This window comes from Perca flavescens, chromosome 12, assembly GCF_004354835.1.
Source record: "Perca flavescens isolate YP-PL-M2 chromosome 12, PFLA_1.0, whole genome shotgun sequence".
Classification (NCBI taxonomy): Eukaryota; Metazoa; Chordata; class Actinopteri; order Perciformes; family Percidae; genus Perca; species Perca flavescens.
Window position 1 is genome coordinate 31887877 of NC_041342.1, and position 25949 is coordinate 31913825.

The 25949-nt window shown below is 41.7% G+C and overlaps 1 protein-coding gene across 2 annotated transcripts in view; it reads right to left on the reverse strand.

The window, feature by feature from the left end:
- adcy8 (adenylate cyclase 8 (brain)) overlaps nt 1-25949 on the reverse strand; it is a 129974-nt gene that overhangs the window by 39590 nt on the left and 64435 nt on the right. The window contains exons 7-10 of one of the 2 annotated variants that reach the window (XM_028592753.1): nt 22748-23018; nt 7404-7601; nt 4142-4242; nt 2341-2542 (exon numbers count right to left, since the gene is read on the reverse strand). In XM_028592753.1, the coding sequence (XP_028448554.1) occupies nt 2341-2542; nt 4142-4242; nt 7404-7601; nt 22748-23018 (772 nt within the window). The remainder of the gene's footprint in view (nt 1-2340; nt 2543-4141; nt 4243-7403; nt 7602-22747; nt 23019-25949) is intronic. The other variant, XM_028592754.1, reaches the window with a different exon arrangement.

Below are 25949 nucleotides of genomic sequence, written 5' to 3' on the forward strand. Positions count from 1 at the left end.
GAAAACACCAAAAGCTTGTTTCATGTGCCTTAGTTAAAGGGTAACTACCGTTTGTTTCAACCTGGACCCTATTTTCCTATGTTTTTGTGTCTAAGTGACTAATGGTAACAACAATCTTTGACATTGGTCCAGTATTAAGCGAGATCGCTGCAGTCGGCAGCGGTGAAACAAGCTACAATGTAAGTTAATAGGGCAGTTGTCCAGCTTGTATTTCGCAAAAGTGCTCATTTTGCCGCTGACAGACTCTGATTATTATTTTAAGTGTCTGACAACATTATGGAAAGGATCCCTTCAGAGATAGACCTTTTAAAACCTCTTTGAGACCTTTCTGTTTAACCAGAAACAGCTCTGAAGTGGCTAGCGCTAAACCCACCAGACTTTATTTAAAAATGTAAAAAAACATGTAAATCGGTAAACTATGTGTTTATTTCAACGAAAACTAGAGTTGTGATGGTTGGGAAAGTGGAAAGACGACCCAAAACGGCTTTTCTTAGTTTTATTTTGTTTCTGTCAACTTTGAATGAAGTGTGTTTTACGATGCTAAAATTACTGTTTATTTACATAGAGTCTGGTGGGTTTAGCAAACGCAATTTTGCTTCTTTAACAGAAAGGTCGACCTCCTTGAAATCCTTTTCATAATGTTGTCAGAGTAGAATATTAATCTGAGTCTGTCAGCAGCAAAACGAGCACTTTTGTGAATGTAAATACAAGCTGGACAATCGTCCTGTTAACTTACATTGTAGACCGACTGCAGCGGTCTCGCTTAATACTGGATAAATGTCAAAGATTGTTGGTACCATCAGTCACTTAGACACAAACGGTAGTTACTCTTTAAGTAATGACTTGAGAGCAAGTGTCTTTCAAAGGACGCCCTGCAGAAGAACAGCGCTGGAATATCAGACACAATGATGAGGTCAACTTTCAGATAATAAAAATGGCTTATGAAGAAGTGAATCTCATAGTTATAAAAAGAGGCTGTCATTTAATGGAGCAACAACCCTGGCAAACCTCACAATCCTCATTTAAAATTCAAACATGATGTAATTACATGGATCAATGCTTAAAACACATCTCCTTCACATTCATTATTAATTAAACCACTCTTCAGTTTTACTTTTCAAGATCTGGTTTGTTTTGTTCTGCCCCCTTTTTCTGATTGGTTATAATAAAGTTTTGCATTGCCAAACCATACTCCAGCGTGGTAAGGTCTCGCTACACCGCTCATCTATTCTGGGATAGCGGGAAAAAACCATAGTGGAGATAGCAGAAGTGGAGAGACATCAAGATGCTTTATCCCAGCAATGTACTGTCTGTCGAGCTAGACCAGTTTTAGTGTGAGGTTGGGTTTTTAATGTCTCACAGATGTGCAGATGTTGGTGAAATTTTAAGTTTCACCAGTAATCTTAAAAGGTCCAATGTGTGGGAATTTCTCCCATCTAGCGTTGAGATCATACATCGCAATCAACTCTCCCGCAGTTCAAAGTAGGTATTACAGCTACGGTAGCCTTCACGCTTCAAAAAGCCGGTCTCTTGCTATTTTCAATCTCCTTTTATTTTTTCTGGGCGAAGAAGAAGACTCCTGTTCCTGAAATTTGGATTTTGAATACGTGTGGTCCTCCATGTTTCCTTCTTTAAACCTGCCGGGGCCGGGAAGCTACTATACCCGTTAGCAGTATTAGCAGCACCTGGGAGTTTATCATGTGCCAGGTGAAAACGCGAAAGGTGGAGCAGTATGTCCTGTATGTCCCTTACCGGCTAACATATTTCAAGATGGAGCATGAATATGGAGCGTCTACCCCAGTTCATGCAAATGCAAATGTAAAATTTCAAGCCAATAGGAATACTTGGAATTGATGGTGGTGGAAAATATTCATGAAAAAGGACACGTTGGTGAACGGGCAACACAGATTTTGATAATGAATGACTAAACACGTTACACACTGGGACTTTAAGCCTGGTGGTATTCTGTTTTTTTTAATGTCAACAAATCTCATGTACAGACTCAAACCAACCGTGAATGTGTTGTGTGTGTGTACAGTATATCTTCTTCTTCTGTGCCATGGAGCTCCATTGCTCCAAAGAAACTATTAAACACACATCAGTGAGCCACAGGGTTGCACTGGTTGACATGTTCCTTCGTCACCATGAACACACACATTGTAGTTTATATTGACTCAATGCCACACACGTTCCCCTTTTGTACATATACATATGTCACTGCCTAAGTGTCCGTATTATACGAGTTTGGAGTGAGAAAGTGTCAGAGCATAGACAACAAATAGACAACTGTGTACATATTCAGAAGTCAACCAATGATCTGGAAGTGGAAATGGAACTCACTATATTGATCATGGCTGCCAGGAAGTTGATGAGGATCGAGATGAAGATGATGACGTTTCGCGCTGCGTACGTCTCGTTGATCCAGCAGCAGGCTTTGCGCAGGACCAGAGGCAGACACTTGTAGTCTTCCGCCGTGGTAACTAGGACCAGACAGGAATGGAGGACGATGAGGATTGAGAACTGGATCACCATGGTTACCATCCTGCAGAAACACAATAAATGGCAAAATAACAATAATTCCATCCGCTGTGGGCTGAGGCTTAAAAGTGGGCCGTCCAATCACATTAAAGAAGCACAGAAAACATTTTGATGTAAATACTAAGTAGGCCTATGAGATAAATGTTTTAATACATTTTTATTTCACATTCTAATAATTAACGAGATCGCTATCCCACAATTTAAATAACTTGTGTTTGTAGGATACAGATCTAAAAATTACAATGTGTCATTTTTTGCACATACTCTGTTCCATTAGCTTTGGGCAGAAGATGTAATTTCTCAGTTTCTTTCATCAGTTTTTCTGGAATTTTGAAATTGTTTCCCGTGGTTTTCTTTCCATTATCAAAAGTAAATGACATCCACACATCCTTGTCACTCTAGAAAACATAAAGTGACTTCTCACAACAACAACAACATCTACGAAACATTGCTTCAGGAGGCGCTAAGTGGAGTCGAAAATGTTTCCTATTTTTTAAAATCTATTTTAACGATCTAAGCGCACGGCGTGAAGCGCCTGGCGCGTTTAGGACGTGTCCAAATCCACTTTTGCTAGTTTGACGGCGGAAAAAAGGGTCCGTGCGCCGGGCGCATGGTTCAAAAGGGTTGTTCTTACTTGTCTTAATTAATTCATAGGTGTGTTTTGCGTGTAACATGCAATAAACCAATCAGTGTCCTCTCCCATTCCCTTTAAAAGCCAGGCGCGTTTGGACCTTGGAGCATTGCTGTTATGATGGAGGATTTGCTAAGCAGGAAGGAGATTTTCAGGAGAAAAAACTGATCTGCCTGTGTGTGAAGTGGAAGTGCACGAGCAGATCATATCATAATATTATTTCACATTGATATATTTTAATTTTTACTCTTCTGCATGTGTGTGTGCTGCTGTGCGTCCCTGTGTGTGTAACAAGCATAGTGTGTGCGTGCTGTGCACGAGCCTAGGAGCATTTTACTAATGCTCTGTTAAAATAACAATGAAATGCTGCGTTATTGACTTTAGACCAGGTTTTTGTTGGTCAATGGCGTGATCACTTTCCGCTGCCTCAAGGTGCATTTTGTATTTAAACGACGTGGTCACTGGACGGGAAATTCACAACTGCGTCGGTCTTAAACTAGCAAAGACACTTGTGTCCGGCTTTGCGCTGCGCCGGGTGCAAGATAGGGCCCTATGACTCCAATTGAGAAATATATGGAGAAAAGAGGAAATTCTGAAAAGTTGCTAAATCTACTGAGAAAGTCACCAAGTTGACAACATGGTCAATGTGTGTGTTGCTTACGTTAGCTAGCTATAGCTAATGTCTACACAGTTGGTTCATTAGCTAGTCGGGGCAAAAGAGGACTGCTACACGCTCTGTAGCTAAAGCTAATAGAAGCTGCAGTTGGGGAAAGCTAACAAAATAAGCATTGTTCCATCCTTAAAAAATCATCATCCAAATTCAACTAAACTGTTCAAAGAAACTGTCTCTGAGAAAATACATTGAGAGGTGAAAGCTAGCCAAACAGAAGCAGAGGCGAGGCGGGACTTTGGTTCTTAAAAAAATGTCTTTTTATTCAGAAATGTCCACCATGTTAGTCTGTCCTCTTTTACCTGGCAGAGGGAAGCAGGCTTTGGATGGTGGTGATGAAGATGAGCACGATGAAGGCGCACACCAGGTTGGACTTGAACACCTCGTCCCTCATCTGGGAGTACTGCGCCGTGAAAAGGAGAAGAAAAAGAGGGAGGAAGAGGAGGTGAGAGAAAGATGGACAAACGCGTTTTCAGAAAAACACAGAAGACTGAAAACACTGAAATGCACCAACTCGTCAACTCGCTGCCACAGATGCATTCAATGGTTCAACCACAAGCGTTAGAGAGAGACAGGAGCCGGTGGGTTAGCTGTGGGGTCCTGGGGAAGGTGCAAAGCTGACAAGCACAATGCTAGCCGTTAGCCATTAGCCGTTAGCTGAGTCAGAGACACAAACAATGAGCACTGCACCTAATTATGCTAGCTGGGAAGCTAAACGGGGGCGAAGAGAGAGTTTCTGAAAGCTTAACTAGAGGGAATTCTCTGGATTTGAGAAATATTAGATCATGAACTTTATTTTCAAAAGGTTTTATAGTGTTAGCAACTAGCGCTGCAAAGATTAAGCAATTAGTTGTCAATTATTAAATTGACTGAGGAGTCACCATCTTTAAATTTCCACCCCCATGACCCCCGCTGCCCCTGTCCTCGCTCTGTCTCTTTCTCTAAGAGTGCTGGGAAATTAGCAAGAGGATGCTACATGTTTGGTCACAACTTCGGCAGAAAAAAAAAAAAAAGAGGGAGGCCAACAGCAAATCACTGCACACTTACTGAAGAGGTTAAGAGGTCAACCAAAAAAAAAAGTTTTGAAGATGGCGATGGAGTTCTCAAGGAAGAAGGGAAGAGCCGATACGACAGTCAACTTAAAAGGAACCAAGGAAGTATAGGGAGAAAGGGGACAAAAAGCTACAGAGGTGCATTGCATTCACAAAATAAAAGAATATTCAGACACATTTTCATGTAATTATGACTTTCGACATGTCACGATTATGACTTAACATCTCATAATTATAACAGAATTACCCATGGTTTTTCAACTTGGGTGATCTAAATCTATTTAAAAAGGTATATTGCAAGCTCACGGTCTCATAGTTATGAGATGTTAAGTCATAATTATGGGATATGTAAGCCGTAAATTTGAGAAAAGATCAGAAATTATTTTTTATTTAGTGAATGCAATGTGCTCCTGTTAAATAAAAAGTCAGCCTTTTCTACAGGACTTGAAAAAGTTAACAGGTCCATGGACTTTTGGTCATGAGTAAACTAAAGGGGCTTCTGCAATCAGCATTGCCAAACAGTGTTTCACATAGCTGACTTCTCTATGCTCGTCAAAGCATCAAAATCTTTTCATTTCATGAGTCCTGCTCAAATTGGTTTAACCTTGGCAGTAAATTTAAAAAAATACGTTATTGTGAGTTAGTATCTACTGGTAGAGAATGTTTATTCATGCACTAGTACAGTATGGAGTCTGAAGTGTGCCAACTGGATACTTCTACTTTTTATTATAGCTGTAAATCAATCAGGGTTTCTCCCAGTGCATTGTAAGCCTGGTGGCGACTTCCGGCAAGTCACAGAGCTGAGGTTTTACAGTAATGGACAAACGAGCAGTGGAGTAGTAATGTTACGAGGCAAAGATCCAGACACTAAATGGGTCAACTTAGCTTCATGCTTCATCCACACAAAGCCCACTGGTATCGCCACGAGTGACAGCTTTATTCAGCTCGTTTTCTGTGAACGATGTGGCGCTGGGGTAACTTTAAGGTGGAGTTAGCAAGCTAACGTTAGCCAACTAACACCGGCTGGTTCCGCTGTGCTTTCATGCTGCATCGGTTACAGAGAATGAGCTGATCAGCAGGCTGGGTCTAACGTTAGCGGTCCGCTGACCTGCTGCAGCTGGGTCTAATGTTAGCGGTCTGCTGACCCACTGCCGCTGGGTCTAACGTTAACGGTCCACTGACCCACTGCTGCTGGGTCTAACCAATCAAATGACCACGGGAAACAGTTCAATGGCCTTTCTATCCATTTTAATTCTATGTTTAAGACGTTTTTTTAAAACTACAGTTACAGTGGGGCAGCTTAGTTTGAAACTTAGACAGTCATATTTATTTCGAATCTCCAGTTAGCTTTTAGCACCGACTTAATGTGAGTCCCTATGGATTCTGTCTTATAGCTTATTTAAATTCTCAATTTCGCGATTCGGTCAATGATTCTGTTTTACAGAAACTATTGGGCTCTACATTAATGTCTGTGACTGGCCCCAGCCAGGCCTCGTCAAAAAAAATACACTTGCTACCGGGTTAAACAACTTTTCTGAGGGAAACCCTGTCAATTACCATGTTTTAAAAACCTACTATAAACTTGAGAATGACCCTTGAGAACAATAGTTTGATAAAAAACTCAAGGACCATTTTCAGAGGTTTCAGCTGCATCTCAGGGACTTCCTCCAGAGAGATGGAGTTGAATGGATGGAGACTCCATGAGATTTATGGATGAAGACTGTGAGATGCTGTTGTAAGCTCTGAAAACGTGGGTCTTGAAAAACATATACCTACTATTAAACTTAACTGATGATAGTTTGAATACTGCATTCATAAAAAAAAATATTGTATTTGCATTTTAATTATTTGTTTTGTCTTTAAATGTTGAGTTGATAATTACATTTTAATACAGAAATGCAAAATCAATTGACTTTTCACAAAAGATTCCAAAAGGTTCCAAAATGGAAACGCAACTGTGTGATGGAATATAATAGGCAGGCAATAAAGGGAATCACAACATTTAAAAGCCTGTAAAAATAACTAAAAATTACATTTTAAAAATGTTATTATAATTTATCAATTCAAAGATGTACTTTAAACATAATTTCCTAAACTTTTTTTTAAAACTTTGAATTTAGTGCATCATCTAAATGCAAATTGAAGTCATAATAGTTCTTCAAAATTCATCAATTTATTAACCGGCTATAATTTAAACTTTGAGTCCAGAATTATCAATGCTGGCACACTTCAGACTCCATACCCTGGAAGACCAAATAGAGGAAAGTACTGACCCTGGACTATTAAATGTACATACTCTATACTGTGTACAGTTCATTTTTTTTCCCCCATACGTTTCACGACGTCCTTCAGTTACACCACAATAGTATCTTAAGTGCCTTTAGCTTACTCATGATTGGATACAAATTGTTGCTTCTTGTTTTGCTTCTAAAAAAACTTAATCTAAGAATAGATATGAGGAGGGAGAGAGAAAGAAAATCAAAAACAGTCATCTATCTAAAACCCCAGCTACCTTCTGTTCCAGGCTGGAGTCTTTAAACATCAGTGAGAAAGGCTTGATATGCTCTCTTCTCAACTTATCGCCACTCCTTAAGTCGATGGCGCTCTCTATTCGCTTGTTAATTTCCTCAGGACCAGACTGGACATGCAAAGCTTGTGCGAGATGGTTTGGAAGCAGATTTATCGAATTTCTTGTTAGGGCAGCCAGAGTCTAGGGGGAAAGCACATGCACATAGAATGAACCTGCTTGTCCCCCTATTTGTTTCATACAAGTTCCAAATGAAAAAGAACAGACAGACAGTTACGTTCAGTACTTACACAAAAGAAAATGTAAGGAAAAGGAAGATAAGGGAAGACCAAAATGCAACATTCGCTATCAGACGGACAAGAGCAAGTCATGCAACTCTCATTCACACGCTGCATGTTCACTTTGCACTGATGTTAGTGGTGACGAAGCTTGTAATTATGGCTGTGGTTAAAAAGGGGAAGGACAGGAAATGAAAACAAACAAAACTGATGAAAATAATAAAATATTAAGCATGAAATGGGGGACAACAAAACACAGCTGAGAGAAGAGTTTAGTTGCAAAATATCATGACAGATATACCAAAATGCACAATTTATTTCATTGTATTAATCTTTAGCAAAGTAAAATGATGAGAAGACAATCTGAATTTTAAAAGACTTGATCCTCCAAAAAATGAATTCTACTTTCAAAATGTTTTTTGAGCGTTTTTGAAAGAAACTCTTAAAATGCATCATGTCCCTAACCAGGACAACCCTGCAAGAAATAACTATGCAACACTGTAAAAAGTTTACAGGGGTCTCCTAAAGGGTTTTAATTTACCACTTCATCACTTCCCATTTTGCTTGGCCTTCCTTCTCTCTCTGTGACACAAATATACAGTACTAAAGGTTGGAACCCGTCCACAGCAGGACGTTGCTTAGCTTCCGTGTCGGTATTCCTGTCTGCTTCGCCAAACTTGGGGCGTGCCGACTGCCGTCTACTGTAGCTAACACACTCAGTGTTTCCTCTATATTGATAGCATAGTGGCGGTGCGCCACGGTAAAATTTCCAGCGCCACGGTATCAGAAATAGGACAGACGCACAACAGGGTTTCCGCTATGTACACCACGCACCACCGTTCCTTCGGCTGTTTATGAAAAGTGATAAAGTCGTAGAGCCGTCTGCTCTACTGAACTCGAGCGAACTGTCATTCGCTCTCTCTCCCCCTAGGGTGAGCAGAGCAACTGGAACAGTGACAGGACGTCATCACTCGCGAAGTCATGGCAACCAAATAAACAACAGGGCGAGTACTACTTCACTCAATAAGTGATAAACCGCGACGAAAGCCGCAACATGAAATCTGCACTCAGCAGGTCCCGTTAAATTTGACAGCTACAGTTTATTGGAAACTAGTGTCGGGCACGCTGACTTTGATGAATTGACTGTTTATCAGACACCAGATGAGACAAGAAGCTAACGTTAGCTAACGCTGCTGTGTAGGCCCCTCTGCCTCTGACTCCCGTTGCAGGAGAACGCTGTATTCCTCAGACACGCTGTATTAACGTTACTGTTTTAAAACCATTTTCCATGTTAGTGGGGGTGCATACCGCTCAAAACAAACATGAAAAACGTAGCCAGTAATGTTCACTCAGCGTTTGGTTTTGTCGTTAAACTGTGTGTAAAATGAGCGGTAACGTTAAATCACCCTACAGTACCGTCTATTTGCTGCATGGTTTCAAGGTAACGGTCGGCAGCTAACATTAGCAGATAAGCCCATACACTGATGTCCAATACCCACCCCCCACCCCGCTGAAAAAACTTCTAGAGGAAACACTGACACTGACTACGGATTGGCGTGTAACCACAGCTAGCTAGACTCTCTGTCCAATCTGAGTTTTCTGTTGGGCGAATAAAACCACGTTCCACCAAAACAAGTTCCTTCCCAAGGCTATTTAGCAGAGGCACCGTCTTAGCGCCACCCAAGACGATCGTGATTGATTTAAAGAAATGCCAACAAACCAGAGCACGTTATTCTCCTATCCCAGAATGTTGTATGGACTCACCAGACCCTGGCAATGCAAAACTACACTTAAGCCTAAATGATAATGTTCATGTGCACGAGGGCGCCAAAGTCGGCAGTATGCATGACCTGAATGTCATCTTCAGAGGATAAACGCTAGGGGTGGGGGGAAAAAATCTATACAGCATAGTATCGCAATATTTTTCGTGGCAATATTGTATCGATACACAGACGCCAAGTATCAATCTTTTATGATATATGTTTTGGTCAGTTTGTCTGCTTGACGATCCCATTTTGCAGCAATACAATTGAAGTGAGATGAACAAACCGAGAAATGTATGTTTTTAGATAAAACAGATGTTTACAAAAATTTCCTTTGGAGACATCATTTGAAATCGGGAAAAATTTGAAGTTGGAAAAAAGGTAATACATTGCAATATATCGCAGAATATTGCAATATGTTTAAAATCGCAATAATATCGTATCGTGACATAAGTATCGTGACGATATCGTATCGTGAGGCCTCTGGTGACTCCCACCCCTAGTAAACATGCAGGCTCTATGTGGACATCGGTGCAAAGCCATTTTTTGTGACCACACAGAAAAGCCACTGCGCTACAAGTGCTGCATAGTAGGACTGGATATATGTACTGTATCTCTCCCTACCACGCTCAAACAGCCAAAAAACAAAGGAGTGGAGTGCTGTGTGGACTAGCCAGACGTTCCTCAGCAGCGCTGTGGAGGAAGGTCTGGCAAAGCGAGACTTCTTTCTCCGTGAAATAAAGCTGCCTTTAAGTGCAGTCGAGATCTATTAAAGATCTGACGGAAAACAATAACCGTGAAATATAAAGTCTACTTGGGCGATTAAAGAACACAACAGAATGTCACACAAATGGGCCGTTTAAGTGACACTCTCACACCACACCCTCGCACAACCCAATCGCTGGAATCCTTTTTCTGGTCTGAACCAAACTATCCCTTAAAAATCACTGCTGTGGTCCTTTTTATCCTAAATTGAGTCAAGGTGAGCCCCTGTCTGGCCCGGCGGAGACGTCACGGTTTTTCAAGAGCAGCCCTCGAGGTAAAAGTGGTAGAGACCATATGCGTGAGGATCAGAGTCATTTTCTCCGAGCCACTGACCTTATCTCTCCACCATTAGCTGTGAGTTAAAGTAATTGCACAGAGGAACGTGATGATAGAGCATATGTGTGTGAAATTCAATATGTCTCTCACCTCATCTCGCTTAATCCAACACTTCAACAGATGATATCCATCATACCGAGATCATTAAAAGTTCATTTTCAGACAGAACTGATGTTCTCATACAAATCTTCATTACTGGATTCATTTTTTTTCTTTACCTGTCAGGGCCTTTCTGGCGATGCCAGGCCAATATTACGGGGAGATTTCAATCTAATCAGAACTACCTGGAGATTATAAATTACTGCAATTTGTAGGTTTCCATCAATGCCACACAAATCACAAGAACCTGCGGCATTTATCACCGTCAGCGAAAGGATTCTCACATATTTAATCCTTGTGTTGTCTTCCCGTCAACCATGAACTTGTTGTCCTACAGGGTCAAAATTGAAAATAAACTTTATTTTTTTTATTCTTTTGACGCTTTTTAAAAAATTTTCTTGCTTATTTCAATGCTTTTTAAAAAATAATTATGTATGGTCAATAAACCTAATTATGACATTATACATGATTTTTGAGTTCGAAAAAGCAGAAATTATAAATTATTTTAACTTTTAGTCAGGATACTGTTTTAAAACCATGTAAACATTTTTTTTCAAATGCTATAAAAAAAAACACCCAAAATTCAATGGAAGTAATCATTAATTTTACCTGCGAAGAATGTTGTATCCATACAACCTACATCCATGAGTCCAAGTTATTTTTGGGCAATTTGGTTGAACAAAACCAAAATTTCTGATATAAAAAAACTTTAAAAACGGGCCAAATTTGACCTGAGGATTACACAAGGGCTAGGGTTGGGTAGCATTCACATTTGTATCGGTAGGGTAACAATACCGTTACCTGAAATTCGGTTCCGGTACCCAACGGTACCTTTTTTCAACCCGTCCCGACAACCTGTTAAATCAAATAAGAATTCATTTCTTACCCACTGTAACTTTTATTCTTGTATTTGTATATTATTCTATTTTAGCCTGTTTTATTTTCATGACCGTTTTTAATTGCTCCTTAATGTTTTATGTGAAGCACTTTGAATTGCCTTGTTGCTGAGATGTGCTAAAGAAATAAAGTTGCATTTCCTTACAACCTCAGCCGGTCAGTCAGTTATGCCCGCTAGTCTCAGAGGAATTTTAACGTTAACGGCACCACCGCGACCGCTTTTGCCTCGCCATTAATATCACATCGCAGCGAACGCTGTCTGCGTGAGGTTTTGAAAACTGTAACTAAACTTGCAACCACTTTACCGGCGTTGCCGTGACTCACTGTGACTTCAACAAAACTGCAGAGACGACGTAGTTTGGTTGAATTTGTTTAAGTCTGAGCTTACGCGCATTTGTGTGTGTGTGTGTGTGTGTGTGTGTGTGTGTGTGTGTGTGTGTGTGTGTGTGTGTGTGTGTGTGTGTGTGTCGGAGCCCCGCTGTCTGTCAAGATGCAGAGAGGACAGAAAAGCTCCCTCTTACTCACTCTCAGGAACCGAAATTTGGCACCGTTTGATTTAACGTGAATCGGTCCAATGTAATTTGGTCGTTACCCTAAAAATGACCAAGTTCGGTACCCAACCCTACACATTACGAGAGAGACATGTAAGCCTAAAACAAGTCGGACCACTCACTTCTACAAAGTGTAACATGTAACCAACCAGCTAAGCATTGACAAAACACAGAGCAAATGCAATGGTTTAACGTAACATAAACTACACCTAAAGTTAATCAAAATGCATTTTTCCTATCTGGAGAAATAGGAACAACTCTACTTGGTGAGAATAACTTCCAGATATATGTATAACACGAGGAAAATGAACACACTTTGACAGCTGAGAGTAGATGGGTTGTAAACTACATAAAATATAGAATCTGGAAAAGTCCTGCCTATAGCTACTTAATACTTCTGACTTTTTATAATTGTCTGCCAGAATGGAGTATTAAATGAATGCAAACTGGCCATTTTTGGTCTCCATACACAGTGACGATAAGGGAGATGAACTGAAATTGAACTTGACCAAACCGAACCTCTGTTGCATATGAATGAAGATGTGTGGCCTGTGTGTCAAATCATTAACATATCAGCCACAGAAAACACACAAGCGTCATTATAATGAAGACAATAGGACGGCGTTTTGTGGAATCAGATGAGCTCCATTATGTATGTGTGCCTCAGTTCACGGTGATGACATGTCGACCCCAATTATCAGTCTATTTTAGGGGACGATCTCAGCTCACTTCTGTGGAAAATACCGTGTCATTAATGTAGCTGTTGAATGAGAGATCTGCACACTGAAATTAGCCTGAAGGGCTTTTAAAGTCGGTTAATTATAGGTTTGGGTCAGGTTCGAGCCTAAAATATCAATGTTGCTATTGAATGAATGAAATGAAATGCTACACTGTCTGTATAACAATCGTAAAGTTCCACACATCACAATGCATACTGATATATGTCAGTCACGTGGTGAAGACATCTCGTTTGCAAACTTGTCGTGTCAATGTCCTCATTTCTTTCCACATAAAGACAAACAGTTTTGATGTATGATGCAGTTGCTTGCTGGTTTATTGATATGTTTGCATTCTGCTTGGTTTGTTGAGAGCTACAATCAGAGCCGTGCTGCCATGATTGTTTTTGTCGTGCACATCCCTGAGGAAGCACACAGCCTAAAGGGCACATGCTTTCATCTCTGACATTTCTCTGTGATATCGATGTGATGTTGCCCGGAGCAGTGGTTGGCTGTATGGGGGCAGCAGTATGTGGTAACATGTAGGCCTATGTATGATACATATTAATAACAGAACAGAACACCCGGCGGCTCTTAAAGGCCCGGACTGGCCATTGAGAGCATTGGCGATCACCACGAGTGATTTTGGCCGGCATTACTGTCTTTTACGAGGTAGAAGCCCTGAAGATATTAGTATGATATGAAACTAGACGACTGAAGGAATTCAGTGGTACCACGTGTTTAATGCTAGCGTGACGGGAAGTGGGCTAAATAACCCTCCAAACATAGACTTAATTTTAGCGATGGAAAAACTGGCATGGCCTTTTTAAAAGGGGTCCCTTGACGTCACCCCGTCAGATATCTGAATGAAAATGGATTCTATGGGTACCCACAGGTCTCCCCTTTGCAAAACTGCCCACTACATGCTAATCCAATGCAGTCTGGGGAAAAGCCATGCAGTTACTCCTATACAGTACACGTGTTATTATTAGCCAATTCTAAAATGGTCTATTTGAATATTTCTGCATGATGGGGTGCCTAAACATTCTGGGAGTTGCATATAGCGGGTCTAACCGGAAAGCTGAGACTCGTGTGGATTCAATGAGCCCAATTGTATTCCCGTGTGATGATTTTAGTCCCCGTAGTAGCCATTTCATTGTAGTGAATCCATTTCCTTGAAACCTGACCTTACTGTATAAAATGAGGTTTTGTGACACTGAGGATAATCACAGCATCATGGAACTTTACAATCACAAACTTAACACCTACGGCATTCAGGGGATGTCATATTTAGACCAAAAAGTGGTTTCTGAGCAGTTTCCTGGACAGAAGTCCTGGCCATCCAATCGAAAAAAAAAAAAAAAATGCAATTTGTGTCAGAAATCTCCAAATGTCAAAAGTTGTTTAAACCAAATCACAACATATGAGACATAATTGAGCATGGAAATAGGCATCATAAGAGAAAAGAGGAAAAAAAAGGTTACAGCATACGTGGGCTCTTGTAAATGTGTGGGTATTGGCCTTGACTACTGTTAGTATTCCTGGCCTGAATTATTAGCCCAGTCTGGCCCTGACAAAACATATTTGTCTCATCGAAATGCCAACATATGATACCAGGAAAAGGGCAAGTGGAGGTGGGGGAGCGGGGGAGATACTGTAATATCTGAGGATATTCATGTGCTGGATGTCTCACATGTGTGGTAGTGTGACAGATTATCTTATACTTTAGAGCCAGGAAGTATAATTCACTGCAACATGACATTGTTTGGAAGCGGTGCAAGCCATTGCACCGCACGCATCGGAGCTAATGAAGGATCTGGACCAACACTGTAGTACAAAGTCAAATGTCTCGACAACTATTGAATACGTTCAGAGTCTTGAACCTAGGTATATTGTTAATTGGTGTTGAATCCTTTGTTATGGCACACCTTTAATGTGAATAGAGTGGAGCTGCCATGTACCGCAGACGGCTAAACCACCTTTTATCATTTTGAAAATTTTAATGGATTCTCTTCAGCAGATATGAAAGCAACCGTCTCAGAAACCAGCACCAACGCAGACCGAAACCAAAACAGAATTGTGGAAACTACGGCATTTCTTTTTGGCCTAGATTTCACTGCGATGAGACACGGAGTAACTGGGTCTTCTGAGGAAACGCACGACCTCCTTTGAGGTGAAGGCACTGTGACAGTGCTGTGCATCATGGGAGCCAGCAGGCACACAGCGAAGCATGAAAGAGGAAGAAGAAGACAGAGCCACTCAGCCGGTACAAAGAGCTTACACAAAGATGGGAGTCTGATTTCAAGGCTCGTCTTCCTGGACTCACAGGTCCGTCAAAACCCAGCGCCGCGTGCATCTTCTGGGCTTGATAACGGCAATCAGTCCTGGATGACGGTCCCTCCCATTAACGCAGTGACCGACAGGAGATAATCACTTATTCAATGGTTATCACTGTACAAGCGTACTTCACAATAAAGACCAGGATGAGTGGAAGTTAATGGGTTGGCCACAGATAGCAAATACAGTTTTTATGGCAGTAATCAGCAAAGAGCTTTTACGTGGTTCCTGGTGTTTCATGCAGCCACTGGTGAAGAAGATGAATCATGCGCCATCACTCTGTTGCATGTCTGCAACCAGGAAGCTCCTAATGTCCATGTGAGTATTGAAACTGCACTGTCACTGTACAGGTTGAATAAAAGGACTCTAATTCAGATGATTGTTGATAAGAACAGTAACCCAATTCGGATTAACAAAGAGTAAACGTTGACTATTTTTAGGGTACGGGTGACTTTTTAACCCACAGTGAGGTTATAATAACCTCTTTGGTTGAGGTGTTAAGACTGTACCTCGTCTTTTTCAGCTCACCTCTGATTGCCGGTCGTTGCTTATATTAGGCAAGAAATATCTACAAACTCGGGCCTCCTATCTGTCGAACATCTCAACTTCAGTTTGGTGTAAATTACAGAGGTTCAGTGATATGGAATGTTTTGCCATCAGATTTTTCAAAGCTAACACTTGTACAATTTAATAAAGCTGTTAAAGGGTAACTATAATTTTTGTTCAACCAGGACCCTATTTTCCTATGTTTTGTGTGTAAGTGACTGACGGGAACAACTATCTTTGAAATTGGTCCAGTATTGGTCCTGCCTATGGGGCAAATGTGCATTGTCAATTTGGTCCACCAAAAGTGCTCTATTTAGCCACTGACAGGCTCAGATTAATATTCTAAGTGTCTGACGACATTATGGAAAGGATCCCTTCAGAGATAGATCTTTAAAACCTCTTTGAGACCTTTCCGTTTAACCAGAAACAGCTCTGAGGCCGAAAATGAGGGACATCCGGCGGGATTTCCGGCGTCACGTGAACAATCTTGGAAATGAAACGTCGTCGATATAGACTACCGTTATAGTGACCTGGCCAATGTATCCGTAAACTCCTACTTATCACTGTATCGCAGATGTCATTCACGGTTACAGACCACACGGTGCTTTTTTTGGATCAGTTTTCACACACTGTTTTTGCATAATATGAATACAATTTAAATACATGCCCTCTTTCTTTTTCTACATTTCACTCGCTCCTCTTCCTCTATTATTTCCTCTCTGTCTGACACACACACACACACAGCCTAATATTCAACCTTGTTGTCAACCCAGTGATGCTGAAAAGTGAATCAGACTAACAGGAAGGGGCGACAGGGACCCCGGAGGACAGGAAACCACCGGAGAGGGAGACGTTCCTCTCCGAGCAGCAGAGCCAAACGACAACATAAAAGACACTTCAAAACTCCTGCGAAAAGCCTTTGATATGCAAAGAGACAATCTTTGAAAAGGACTGACAGAATTTAATTGTGCCAGAAACAAAGAAGTGGCACTTTCAGAACAAACCAAAAAAAACACGCCTCTGATTCCAAACGCATGGTTACATCAAATGCTATAAGCTGCTGACAGGCCTGCAACGGAGGTGAGCTGAACATCTTCATACACACACATATATACATATATATATATATATATATATATATATATATATATATATATATATATATATATATATATATATATATATATATATATATATACATATACATATATATATATATATATATATATATATATATATATATATATATATATATATATATATATATATATATATATATATATATATATATATATATATATATATATATATATATATATATATACATACATACATACATACATACATACATACATACATACATACATACATACATACATATATATATATATATATATACACACACACACACACACACACACACACACACACAAGAGGTAACGGCAAGTTCACTGTTAGCTCATGGCTGCAGGAGATGAAACAAAAGGCTGTCACAAGCGGAGAGAAAAGAAAAGACTAATTTCACGGTGTACACCACCAGAGCTGGAGAGCTGGGAAATATTGCTTTATATCTTACATACAGTAAATTGCATGTGGTTACACATTACTGAATGTATTTAATCATCTGCGGGTTTCAGTATTTGTGTTTGTATTGATGAATAAGAGACATTATGCTTTTTGATAAGTCTTGCATTGCCAGAGCTGTCTCCACAGTGCTGTGGATAAAAGTCTGGCTGGGCCACAGATGCATTCTGGGATAGGAAACAAAATAAAGCTCTGGGGATTTTTTCCATTTCTTTAAACCAACCACAATCGTCTTGGGCGGCGCTTAGCTCCTGACACAGCGACGGTGGCTCTGCTAAATAGTCTCAGGAAGGAACTTGTTTTGGTGGAACATTTACACCCCGCAAAAGAAAATGCCACATACAGTATTAAATGAAGTTAACTGCTGACACAATACAGTAACGTGAGCTATTTAAATGAGCTGATACATGGTTAAACCTCAGCTCTTACCAGTGTATCTCCATGTGTACTTAGTCCACAGCAATCCCACCAATCGGTCCCAAAACGTCCCAGTTAGAGAGGAAACATACTTTGTAAGTCTTTACAATCATTCCCCTAAAGAACCAAGCAGGTCCAGATTTTTAGAACCGCAACACACAGAGAGCGGAAGGTGAAGGACATCCGGCGCCTGTCATGTCATCCTTTATCCTGGAAATGTATTTCCGTTGATCCAAACTACTTTTGGAGTAACTGACACTCTCAACTCTTCCGATATTATATATTATATATTATTATATTGCAGAGCTGGGGTAAACACGAATGAAAGTCAGTGTCTCCTTCATTGTAATCATCTTTTGCAGGTAGTGTGTTTTCTGACCTCAGTGTCTATATCAAAGAGCCATATGCAAATCATATATATAAATATCAAAAATATATACTTCTTCAAATCTTTCAATATATAGGGCTTTCCCTTTGTCTGGCCCTAAGGTCTGTCAAATCTGACTCCAGTTTATTAATTCCCACGCCTTCTTTCATCGGACTTAAGTTTACCAGAGCACAAGGATCAATCTGATACAAAGAGTTCAGTTAAGCAAAGTTAACTGAATCAGCTTCTCTTATAACACAGCTGTGGGTTCACAAAAACAGAGTCTAAGTTTCCCTAGCTACAGACATCAAGTCAGAGTGAGTCCACCAGGATCTTGGTTCGAATGAACTCCGATCTATTCTTTCCCTTAAGCTTTTATCCATCCATTTACAGGAGGTGTCTCCTTGTAGGCAGAAACTGTTATCTTCACAAAATACACGGGGTCGGGGCCTCTGTCTGGTGGAACTTCCTCGTCTCTTCTCTTAACTTTCTTGTTTTTCTTCTTATCTGTCTGGTACACAATGCACTCCTATGCCATAAAAGGCTTAAACTATAGTTAAAGGCTTAAGCTTAACCTTCTAGAAACATTTCCTTGAACCACTTCCTCAATGACTGCACACAGCTAATATTCTACACTCCTGTGCATCATATCTAAATTAACATCCGTAGTATCTCCGCCCAGGGCTTTGAAACAACCTGCCAATGTATCTATGTAACATTAAATATGAAGCTAATTGATCTGGCTCCCTCCAGCGAGAGTTTAGAAATGTTCCTGATGAGACGTGGCAGAGTTAACGCACCTGGAGGAGAAGCAGCAGGTTGTAGAAAGTCTCCTGTTGGTTCTGGAAAAGGAACATTGAGTCCCAAGCAGACGGCGTTTTTTTATTTTTTTTATTTTGGACGCTGGGGTGTCTGCCAGCAGGGCAGGACGCAAACAGCAAGTCGCCTCAAAACAAATCTGGGGATGCAAATGTAGCCTGAATATTCAGCTTCAATCCCCTCCCCCTCCCCCGGAGCTATTATGTTTGATGCCATATCTGAGAGTGCAGCAGATACCTCGCATGTCTGTGAATGTCGGGTGGCTGCGAGGGCTCGGGACCAATAGTTGCCTGGAATGAATCCCAGGAAAGTGAATAAATAAAGGTGACCGCGAGCCTGAAGTTTGTCAGCTTTGCTTTTTGTCGTGGTCTACAACCATTTATTCTGTTATTTTTCTATATACTGGAAGTAAGTATATGTGTTCATGCAGAACCAGATCTAGATCACAATAAAAGACAAAGGCAAGACAATAGATCAGGTCTTATCTAGTCTCGATCAACAGAAGTGTCCAGTATTTCCAGAAGCAACAACGACAACAAACTTTGAAATAGCGAGCTACACGCTGAAAATGGCGAGTTTTGAAGAAAATCTGGACCGTGCAACGAGGCAGGCCTGCTTGGTTCTTTCGGGGAATGATTGTAAAGATTTACAAAAAATATGATTACGGCATTTACTCTCTATCTGGGACATTTTGGGACCGATTGGTGCTTGTTGACCATGGGTTTGAGATGGATGTAAAGACCCTGCAGGCCAAATCCAACACAAAAACACTGCTTGAGTTTTCATCACAAAGGTTACCTTCACGTGCAAAGAGCTAATTACATATGGTTTGGGGTGTTTGAGTCTCCACTCTAGTTTACTTGTCAGTCACATGTTGACCTTAAAGTGCTCATATTATGCTTTTTGGCTTTTCCCTTTCCTCTACTGTGTTATATATCTTTTTTGTGCACATTATAAAGCACCCCCTCATACTCTGCTTCTGACTGGTTAGTAGTCCTTACCTAGGTACTGTCAAGGCATGCCCTCATACTCTGCTTCTGACTGGCTAGTAGTCCTTACCTAGGTACTGTCAGGGCACGCCCTCATACTCTGCTTCTGACTGGCTAGTAGTCCTTACCTAGCTACCGTCAGGGCACGCCCTCATACTCTGCTTCTGACTGGCTAGTAGTCCTTACCTAGGTACTGTCAGGGCACGCCCCCATACTCTGCTTCTGACTGGCTAGTAGTCTTTACCTAGCTACTGTCAGGGCACGCCCTCATATTCTGCTTCTGACTGGCTAGTAGTCCTTACCTAGGTACTGTCAGGGCATGCCCTCATACTCTGCTTCTGACTGGCTAGTAGTCCTTACCTAGGTACTGTCAGGGCCCTCATACTCTGCTTCTGACTGGCTAGTAGTCCTTACCTAGGTACTGTCAGGGCACGCCCTCATACTCTGCTTCTGACTGGCTAGTAGTCCTTACCTAGGTACTGTCAGGGCACGCCCTCATACTCTGCTTCTGACTGGCTAGTAGTCCTTACCTAGGTACTGTCAGGGCACACCCTCATACTCTGCTTCTGACTGGCTAGTAGTCCTTACCTAGGTACTTTGCATGTGCGACTCCCAACAAAGATGGAACAGAAGTGAGATGTCTCACTCTGTAGCTAAAACAGAGAGCTCAACACACAGGGTGAAAAGAGGAGCTGCAGCAATGTGCAGTACAACAAAAATATGTTGTTTTCTGAAAATTAAACCACGTAAACCTATTCTGATACAACCTCTAAATACAGGTATGAACCTGAAAATGACCATAATATGAGCACTTTAAGAAATCACCAATTATTTCAAAGAATGGATTCAGAATAAAAACTCAAGCCTGCACTGCTTTCTCCAAAATCAACCACTGCAGACAAGAACACCCAAAATGTCAACATGATGCCTCCGTGGGCTGACGGCTTGTCACAGGCGGACGGGAACGCAGACAAATGAAGAAGGGATAAAGAGGAGGTTTGAATTAAATGGGCCACACAATCAGAAGCTCGTCATCCTCCCAAACAGGCAGGCTGACACGCAGCGATGCAGACAGCCGTCCACTCATTCCCAGGAAAACAAAGAAAAAGACAAAACAGGCAACAAACAGGCAACTGAGAAGATCCAGTGTAGTGCAGAAAAACGTCCATCTTAAGAAACCACTTCATCCTTCAACAACGCTTAAAGTCTGCACAAAATCTGTCTAAAAACAAAAGGTCTGACAAACCGCTAACTAGGGCTGCACAATATATCCTTTTTTTTTTTTTCATTGCGTCAAGATATCAACTGGCACAATAAACATAACGTAAAAGACACCCAGAGATTTTTTGTGTTAGTTGAAAGAAAATATCAGTAGAAAAGTCCACTTTGAAATGTCACTTCTTTTTTTTTTGGAGTCTTTTCTATTCAATGTTCAGTTTGTTCAATAAAACAAAGTTGGAAATTATTTTCTTTCTTTTGTTTTAAATTCAACAAGCAATTTGGTGTATTTTAGCAGAATACTGAAAGCAGCAGAAATTGATTGAAATAATATTGGAATTGCGATATTCAACATTGTTATCGCGTATTTTCCTCATATCGTGCAGCCCTACAGCTAACATCCTGGTGAAAGTATATTTATGGGGTGCCTGGGTAGTTCACCTGGTAGAGCGTGTGCCCATATACAGAGGCTCAGTCCTCGATGCAGCGGCCACAGGTTTGACTCCGACCTGCGGCCCTTTGCTGCATGTCATCTCCCCTTTCATGTCTAAGCTGTCACAAATAGGCCTAAAATGCCAAAACAAAATCATCTTTAGAAAAGTATAATTATAATATATGATACTTTTCTGTATCAGTGTCTCTGTGTCCCAACCGGCAGCAGCAGATGGCCGCCCACCAAGAGCCTGGGTCTGTTCGATGTTTCTGCCTGTTCAAAGGAAGTTATTCCTCGAACCAAAATGCTTGCTCTTGGTGGGAATTATTGGGTCTTTGTAAATTATAGTGTGTGGTATTGACTAGGGATGCACCGAATCCAGATTTTTGGGGATTCGGCCAAATACCGAATCCACTGGTTAAGATTTGGCCGAATCCGAAACGGAATATTGAATCCTCCTCCCATCCTCAGTCCATCAACACCAGTTTTCAGCAGTGACTGTCCTTCCTTTGCCGTACCTGAAGTTGCTGCATTTTGGCTGCTGTTTGGAGATTCCTTCATGCACAACTCGTATTCTTTCGGATACAATACGAGAACAGCGGCCATGTTGTGTATAGTTTAGGGTCCTCGCCACCACCAGACCAATCAGCATTGCAAAATTGAACATGTAGCTGGACTTGAATGGCCTTCTTTTGACTGAAAGTACTGCCAAACAACAACTTTTTCTGTTCACCAGTTCAATTTTCACTTTCTCACAGCCTACTGCATTCAACGCTCCACCTACGTAAACACCTTCCCGTAATCAACGGTGGCGCCATCGCGTCGACCAGCGTAGCGTGCGTAGGGTTCGTTTCGGTGGAAAAAGATTCTACGGTTTGGCAGAAACCGAACCCTGTCTAAAAGCCCAATATTCAGCTGAATCCTGGATGCGGTGCATCCCTGGGTCCAGACCCACTCTATCTGTACGGTGTCCTGAGATAACTCCTGTTATGATTTGACACTATAAATAACATTGAATTGAAGTGTGATTTTAACGCCATATCTCCTCCTAGAAAATGTCGTTTTTTTTACCCCAGCATTAGAAAACAAATAATCCTAAATTCAATTCTCAATTGCAGAACACGTTTGTTAAGATAGACGTTTTTAATCCCTCAGTGCGATAAAGTGCAGAGCATGACAACACGACTTGAATCCCGAGCAGCGGCGGCACTTACGTTCTGCTTCCCGACAATGTTGTCGAAGGGCAGCTCGGGGCTCCAGGACGCTTCGTTGAAGGTGGTGCTGCTGGCGCGGCGGTCCGCCGAGCTGGCCGACTCCTTCATGATGTCCTCGGGCAGGCTGAGCGTGCTCTCCTCCGGCTGCTTGATGAGGTACGTCTCGATGTTGTGGCGGCGCAGGAAGTCGTTGCGGTCCTTCCCGTGACCCTCCTCCACTTCGTAGTCGCCGTTCAGACAGTCCAACGCCGCTTTGGAGATGTGAATCCTCCTGGAATGGTGACAGGGAGAGGCCGGTCAAAACGGGATTGAGTACCTTTTTGTTGTTGTTGTGATTAACAATTTTAATTTTTTAACAACATACAAAACAAACAACTCGCAACATGAACACATCCCCCCCACCCCTTCGTCGTCATCACCCAGGCAGACAAAGGGCGTGTTTAGGGCGTGTCCAAATCCGTTTGACGGTGGATAAAAGGGTCCGTGTGTGCCGGGCGCATGGCTCAAAAGGGTTGTACTTAGTGTCTTCATTAATCAGAGGTGTGTTTTGGGCGTAACATGCAATAAACCAATCAGAGATCATCTCCCATTCCCTTTAAAAGCCAGGCGCGTTTGGACCTTGGAGCATTGCTGTTATGATGGAGGATTTGCACCGTAATATATTTACTGTATTTGTAATCTTCTGCATGTTATGTGCTGCTGTGCGTCCCTGTGTGTGTAACAAGCATAGTGTGCGCACACTGTGCACGAGCCTAGGAGCATTTTACTAATGCTGTTAAAATAACAATGAAATGCTGCGTTATTGACTTTAGACCAGGTTATTGTTGGTCAATGGCGCGATCACTTTCCGCTGCCTCAAGATAGCAATACTCCCAGAATGCACCTGAACACACCTCCCTGTAAGACCAGCACACCCAGAATGCAGCTGAACACACCTCCCTGTAAGACCAGCATGCCCAGAAAGCACCTGAACACACCTCCCTTGTAAGACCAGCACGCCCAGAATGCAGCTGAACACACCTCCCTGTAAGACCAGCACGTCCATGGGCGCACAGATGGGTGCAGGTGTATTTGTTATTTAAACGACGTGGGCGCTGGACGGGAAATTGACAACTGGTGTTAAACTAGCAAAGACACTTGGTGTCGGGCTTTGTGCTGCGCTGTGCCGGGTGCAAGATAGGACCCTTTAAGTCATAAACCAAATAAACATAAGTATAAATGACAACACCATAAGCCCATCATACACGTCTCTCCCCAGCACAAAGCTTCTTAGGTCCTTAGTCCTCCAGAAAGCTCAACTACTTTCCCCATTTTTTAGTGTAGACATCCAATCTGGCAAACCGTATATGTGCCACCCTAGCCATCTCACATGCCCACTCCTGGACAGGCAGGAGTTTTTAAAATCAGCCGTTCAGTTTGAAAATCCCAGCAGATTTACTTAACAAGATCCTCCCTTGAGTTCACAGATATACGTCCTGGATGGTTGGTTACAGAGTCGGCAGGATTCACCAAAAACAAAGACACCTTCCGCCAGAGTGGAGCAGTTAATCAGTGAACTGTGCAGGTGTGAATCAAATCCTGCACAGTGTCAGGTCAGAGACTTTTTAACAAACCTGTCAGTGAATACACACGTATAGCGAATAGCCCGCGAGTGTGTGTGTGTCAAGACAGCCAAAATCACCATAACCCTGGCAGTTTTATTTTGAAAAGCATTTTATTTTGAAAGACAAGTAAAGTATCCGGCTGCACTGTTGTCTTCCTGTATGTGATTACCTGCCTGGCTTGTCAAATTCGCTCGCGTCTTGCGCAAGAAATAGAGGAGACGCCGAAATTATCCCTGCAGCGCGCGGGCCGATGCTCATGGCTGCCGAAATAAAAATAGCTGCACTAAGCGGCTATGGACCTATTTCACAGCAGACATTTTTGACTTGTCATAGTAGGAAAAGCACAGCTGACACTGATAACCTTAACGATGGCTCAGTTCCATCAAGTGTCCCAGTAAGCTCTTTCAGTGAGTCAGCATGCACAATACCAGGACCTCTCCTAAGTGGAATGCAGCCATCAGTAATGGTTTAATACCAGGACCTTTCCTAAGTGGATGGCAGCCATCAGTAATGGTTTAATACCAGGGCCTCTCCTAACTGGAATGCAGCCATCAGTAATGGTTTAATACCAGGACCTCTCCTAAGTGGAATGCAGCCATCAGTAATGGTTTAATACCAGGGCCTCTCCGAAGTGGAATGCAGCCATCAGTAATGGTTTAATACCAGGGCCTCTCCTAAGTGGAATGCAGCCATCAGTAATGGTTTAATACCAGGGCCTCTCCGAAGTGGAATGCAGCCATCAGTAATGGTTTAATACCAGGGCCTCTCCTAAGTGGAATGCAGCAATCATTAATGGTTGAATACCAGGGCCTCTCCTAAGTGGAATGCAGCCATCAGTAATGGTTTAATACCAGGACCTTTCCTAAGTGGATGGCAGCCATCAGTAATGGTTTAATACCAGGGTCTCTCCTAAGTGGAATGCAGCCATCAGTAATGGTTTTGAATACACCTGTGTCTTTCCTACTATGACATGTCAACATGCTGTGAAAAGATCTATACCCGACGCCCATTGTGTTTTCACTGTAAAGGGTCATGTTACAAAACTTAGTGGAAGGGGTCGGATGTGATGGATGACATGGACTTATGAAACATCAGGGATAAGAGATAAGAGGCGTAAGAACTTCGGCTTAATTCATCCATGTTATGCAACAGAGACAGCGAAGGCCATGGCTCAGGGTTACAGCGTGGCTCAACAACAGATGCTGGCAGGGATATTTAAAACCAGCAGTTAGAGAACTAATCCCAGGCTGCGACCGAATGACAATGACAATGAATCTGTCCCAACAAGCACATTTATTTCCACATTTTCCAGGAGGAAATTTCCATTTCCCATGGATTGTAAACTACTATTTTGAAGAAATTATCTCACTTAATGGTCCTCTACACACGAAACGTGATCAAGTTTATTGGTTTTTGAAGAGAATTTTTTATATATTAAAAGATGACGTCCTCCTCAGTTAACGGGAAACCAACCGATTGCCATCTTGGAAAACAGTCGTGACCAGTCGAACCTTGAACGCCGTCTTTCTAAACTATTTTTTTAATAAACTGTCTGTACACTTACAAAGTTCTCAATGCTTCGGTTTACATGTAGGGAC